This window comes from Cibotium barometz, chromosome 59 (assembly GCF_041138505.1).
Source record: "Cibotium barometz isolate CiBa-2024 chromosome 59, ASM4113850v1, whole genome shotgun sequence".
Lineage (NCBI taxonomy): Eukaryota > Viridiplantae > Streptophyta > Polypodiopsida > Cyatheales > Cibotiaceae > Cibotium > Cibotium barometz.
Window position 1 is genome coordinate 18,914,418 of NC_141104.1, and position 6,000 is coordinate 18,920,417.

The 6,000-nt window shown below is 40.1% G+C and overlaps 1 protein-coding gene across 5 annotated transcripts in view; it reads right to left on the reverse strand.

Annotated features, from left to right (window-relative positions):
• LOC147605559 (uncharacterized) overlaps positions 1-600 on the reverse strand; it is a 77,028-nt gene extending 76,428 nt beyond the window's left edge. Inside the window, exons 1-2 of one of the 5 annotated variants that reach the window (XM_086793143.1) lie at positions 445-600; positions 271-347 (exon numbers count right to left, since the gene is read on the reverse strand). In XM_086793143.1, the coding sequence (XP_086649269.1) occupies positions 271-286 (16 nt within the window). In that variant the 5' untranslated portion in view covers positions 287-347; positions 445-600. The other 4 variants (XM_086793142.1, XM_086793145.1, XM_086793141.1 and 1 more) reach the window with 4 other exon arrangements.
• Between the last annotated feature and the right edge of the window lie 5,400 nt (positions 601-6,000).

Genomic DNA, 6,000 nt, shown 5'->3' on the forward strand with positions numbered 1-6,000 from the left:
TTTCCCAAAACAAACACACACCCAAAGCATACAGAACCAAACAACCCAAAATGACCCCTCTCAACAAAGAAACAAACAAAACACACACACACACACACACACACCCAAAGCATACAGAACCAAATAACCCAAAACCACCCCTCCCTTTCCCAAAACAAACACACGCCCAAAGCATACAGAACCAAACAACCCAAAACGACCACGCACACGCACACATTAAACAAACAGCAAACAAACACGCACGCACGCACGCATTTGTGGAACCCCTACCTGCCAGCAGCTCCATTGACACGAGCAGCTTGCCTTACTAAACCTTGAAATCTCCTCATTTCTTCTGTTTTCAAAGCCTGCAAATTTGAATCATGAGTGGCATCAAGCAGGCAGCATATAAAGAGGGGGGGAAGATCGACATATTTGAGTTGTAGTTGCATCAATAACACCAACCTTACAGTAAGCATTAATCCTTTGTGTATCTTCAGAGCATCTCCTCTACAAGGAATAGCGCGTCCTCATAGAATCTATCCAAGGTGGTATCGCTTGACTATGATGTCTCTTAAGTAGAGACATCTCTTAATATGAAACAACCCAAGAATGAGCAGGTTAGGCAAGTTTTTTTTTTTTTTTTGGGAGCTTTGCTTGTGCGCTTTTCATACCATTGTCAACAGCAAAGAGGTTTTGAACCTAGCACCTCATGCATGGGACTTCAACACTTTACCACTAGGCTGTGTCTCCATCGGCAAGTTTTGGGAGGCGGCGGGACACATAGAGTGTCAAAAAAACTCCATCATCAATGTAGAGTGTTAAAATCATGGTGATGGGCATTGTGTGCTCGAGAGGGATCCTACTCCTTCCTTTCACACCATCTGTAGGGCCACAATTCACACTATTGTGTATGAACAAAAGTGTGTGTTTCACACCATTGTACGGTCAAGAGGTTTCACACCATGTATGACTAGAAATTGTACAGGATTTGTGCAAGAGAACATGCCGAACGCATCTAATGGAGCAAATGTTTGATCTGCTTGCTGAATTGAGAGCTAAATTTCCAAGCTGGTGCCGCGCTATCCTGACGGGCAAGAATTCGTTGCGCTTGTAGTTGGAGTTAAAGCTAAGCTTAAGCTTTTACTTAAGCTTTGTTTAAGGTTAATATTATAATGTGTTAAGTTTTGAATAAAGCTTTTATGCATTGGATTTGAACTTGATGTGACTTGAAAAGGAGACCTCAACCAAGCCTTCAATTCCCTTCAATTTTTTGAATTTTTCTTCTTTCTCAAAAACCAAAAAGTTGCACGTACCTTCTCTCTTTCTTTTGCAAGCCTTCCTCCCTTTGATTTTTCTCAATATTTTTCACCTTCTCTCCCCCCTTTGCTCTGATACCACTGAAACCACTAGGATCTTAGGGAGACACACCGTCCAACCAAATACCAACTAGTTCATCACTTCAATCAAATTACCATAACCGAAAGATTAATAAATATCATAAAAACATAACATAACATAAAAACACGAGAGAATCATTGGGTGCAATCTATCCGCCCCCAAGAAGTGTCAACTTCCTTCCACTTCTTGAATATTTATGCTTTATTAATTAAAAATAGACCATAAGCCAAAAATAGATGCACGCTTATGCATGGGCTTGCCCTTTACAAAAATGGGGGTTGCTTTTAATACAAGCTTAGGTAAAATGTTCCTATCTAAACACTAAAGGATAATTACAAAAAAGAACCCCAAGGGCTAACTCACGTGCAAATAAATAAATCCACGCGTAATATAACAAAAGTGGGCGGCTCAATAGGTCCACGCCCGAATACATCAAAATGGGGTGGCCAAATACAAAACCTCATAGTAAACACTACCAAAAATATCAAAATGAGAACCATCCCGATAATAGCTCGCACCATATCGCCGCCATCACGTCAACCTCACCAACCTACAAGGTTATCCATTCAAACACACTACAAGTTAGCAACACATGCCACAAGTCCATGACAGCACATAAGTAATAAATTCACACTTAGTTCTAGCTATCCCTAATTTCATATTTCCTACACATGGAATATTTGGAATCACCCAAGTGCCATGCTTTGAACATAGTGGTAATTAGGCATCCCCAATTAACCACAGAAGGATGGACGAACAAACCGTGACAGCTGAAGCATTTCTAAATTGCCATCTCAAAGCTCCTTACCTAAAGCACACGAGGAAGGGGAAAAGTTTGTAGTCAAAGTTTATAAGGAGTAATATTGTTTACTTCCACTTCTTTGCGATTCATTGCTTTGTGTTGTGAAGATTCTTTTTCTACAGTTATGTATTCTCACAGTTTGGAAGATATGCCCATAATCTGAATTTTCATAGTTGTTGTGAAGATTTTGCTTCTGCAATTGTGTATTCTCATAGTTAGAAGACGTGTCCATAATTTGAATTTTCTAATTATGTGAAAACAAGCAAGAATTAGGCAACACTAATAAACATATAACAATTTATGTGGACCTAAATTGTCTCTTTATAATCCAACATGCTAATTAAAGTTAATTTTGATACCGCAAAAAAATAGCGGGATATAACGTGTAGCACCTGCATTCTCTTTAAACAAAAACATGGGCGGCGTCGAGGGGGAGGGCTTTGAAGAAATTTAAGGATCCCATCCAGGCCACATGAATTCTAAAATGAAACAGTCTTTGAGGGTGGATAAACTAGTAGGACATGAATGGAGAAATAGAGCTGGAGAGCAGAGGTGCCCACAAAACCAAACGACAACACGTCCTTGTCACATGGATAGGGCAGGCTGTAGTGAGAGAATGTCTCCTCTCAAAATTCTTAAAAGAAGAATACAAATAATTTTTACCCTTATAGAGCTACCCCAAAAAAGTTCTAGCTTTGTGGGATTAATCAAGACATGTGGTGGCTCCCCTAACTTTCAAAGGAAGTTTCTAGTGCAAAATGTAACTATTATTATTGATGTGCATGCTCCCAAGGTTAATATAGCTCAGTTTTTTGTTTGAAGCAAGGAAAAAAGGGAACTTATCTAATTATACAAGTTTTAAATGTGGATTTATAACATAATTTGAGTTCCATGTGATGGTTGTGGATATAGATCTTCTCATGAGGTCTTGTCTACTCATTTAAATGATAGTTAAGATTTATTTTTTTAATAATCAAATCAAGGTTTTGAAATGGTGTTATGTAGCTAAGAGAAAACTCCCCAAATACTATTTGAAGGGTTTTACAAGCCAATTGTTTATGCATAAGTATGGATTTTGAATAGGGTATATCCCATACCTTGAGGGAAAAACTCTAAGAACTAAAGGGTTGATTTGGCATGATTTGGGTATATCCCATGCCTTGAGGGGAAAACTCTAAGAACTTAAGGGTTGACTTGGCATGATTTAGGACTCAATTAACAACTACATTGATAATGTATTTGGTGCATTTGTACAAGCCTTTATATGGGAGCACCGAAGGGCACTGGTTAGGGTTAAAAACACAAGGCCTATGAACATTAGTGAAATTATGGTTTTTAGGATTGGTTATTGTTAAGAGGAGAGAAGACCATGGGAAGCCCTTATTCCCACTAAAGACTCTTATATGAATGCTAATTTAGAACAAAATTATCAAAGTGGAGACAAAGGTAACAACATACATAGAAATGCAACTAGTAAGTAGAGATGTAGAGAAGCACCACACTCAAAGTAGATTGATGAGAATGAGTGAATACAAGTGAAATGACATGATAAGGTCACTTACTCACTCGTAATAGTTTGTACATACGCTTGGGGGAAAAAACCTCTTAAGGATAGAAAAATTACCCTGCCTCACTATTAACCTACGTCCATACAACATCACTACCATATAAATAGCTACAAATCTCCCCTATAGTGATGAAGTGACTAATCAAAGCCCACATGGGTAAGCTCAAAGCTTTGTAAAAGGCTTTGAACTTCTCTCATGTGAGCTAGCTTTGTGAACATATCTACCACATCATCGTGTGTAGAGACATAAGCTAGGCTAATGCAAAACGAGCCTCTCCCTCACATACTTGAATCCCACCTGAATGTGCTTTGTGCGAGCATAAAACACTGGGTTTCTCATAATAGCCAATGCACTCTAGCTTTCAATGAAGATGAAGGTGGGGGATTGATGTCCAATAACAAGATTTGCCAATGATATACATGAATCATCAAGAAAAAGTAAAAGCCACTAGTGGACACTCACGTACCATAACATTTAGCCCAATTCAAGTCATAAAAAGCATGTATCTGAGTATCACCCCCTTAGCATAGAATAGCCCAATTCAAGTCATTAAAAGCATGTATCTGAGTATCACCCCACTTAGCATAGAATATCCCAAGGGGCTAAGTGCCATGTAATTATTAAAATACTCTCTTGGCAGTGCTTGCCAATGATTACTTTTGGGATTGTCCATAAACTTGCCTAATTGGGAGACCCTAAACTAAATGACTGGCCTTCATTGCATAGATCGATGAGACACTCAACAATCCGCCAATAAAGTGATGCATCAAATGGTTCACCTAGATCCTGGAGATTGAGCCTATCACTAATCTCTACACTTGCATAGCAACATGCTTATAGTCTTCAAGACCAAATTGTAAAACAAACCGTGTAAGCTATCTCTCTATATGTACTTTGGCTGTAACATTATAATACTATCATCTTGCTACATAAAAAATATATACCCAAATAATAATGCGACAAGCCCAAATCTATCATCTCAAATGATATATGTAGTTCAACTTTGATGGCTGAAATCTTGTGAGATCCCTGTTCCCACTGCGCAACGGATTCGGGGTACTAGCAGCGGACGTAGCACTTCATGCGCGGGGCAGGGTCCCACACTCGAGGCCTCGTCCACGAATATCCGGACAAGAGACTAATCCGTCGGTTTTCCAAAACCGAACTCGGAAAAACTTCCCTTATCCGGAAAGCACGGGCGATTCCTCCAGGATAACTTTTTACTCTAACGTAGTCAAGACCATTAGTGATCAAACTGATCCGACTGCACCTATAAAGATACTCGGTCAGTTCAGGGAAGAAACTTGCACTTGGATCATTGGGATCAACGCTTTTTTCCCCACCATCAAGAGGCACAGCCGTTGATTCCTATCCATAGAACAATTACTATCCGGGACTTACTTCATCTATTGTAATAACAGAAATTGAGTCTCGATTCATGAATCCATCAGTCCAGCCTAACCCCATCCGATCCCCTGGGTTAGCCAACCACTGTAGTGATGGGATCCAATTTGGAATTTGGTTAGGTTTTGTCTCGGGTACCAAGGAAAAGAGTTCCAAGGCCCCCTAGCCGGAAGTTCATGCAAACATAAAACTAGTCACACCACTTACACACCCAATATGAAATTGCCTTTTTCTCAGCAACAATCCTTTAATAAAACAATCCTTTAATAAAACCATTATGTCACTGATGACAATCCTCAAAGTCTCTGGTTGAATCCTTAATTCCAGTCATTCTTTCATCGGTGTACTTATGGCATCATTGGCAACCAGAACGCTCACCACCTGTTCTCTCAGGGGCCTTTTCCATAGTTCCTAGCTCATAGTAACCGGCAATATATTCATATAACAGAATGGAATCTCCGTGGAAGATCAGCAAGATCAACCCACAGATCCATATAAAAGAGCCATGGACTCATCCGTTTGAGGACCAGCAAGGTCAATCAACCAGATCCATATAAAAGAGCCATGGACTCATCCGTTGAGGACCAGCAAGGTCAATCAACCAGATCCATGCCCAGTTTCAGAAAACAACTCTTATTCCTTGTTCCAATATCTTCCATGACGCACGTGTGGGTATCTTCGGCGACCCAGAGCCCAAGCATTGTATGGTCAGCACCCTCTAGGATCCTTCGCAGGTAACCTAGCGCTTCACTCATAGGCCGCTTCCTTGGTCCCTCGTCCACCGTACCAGAAGCTCACCATTTAAATCGAACCGAGGCTGGTCAAGACCTCGATCGACCTTGCTAC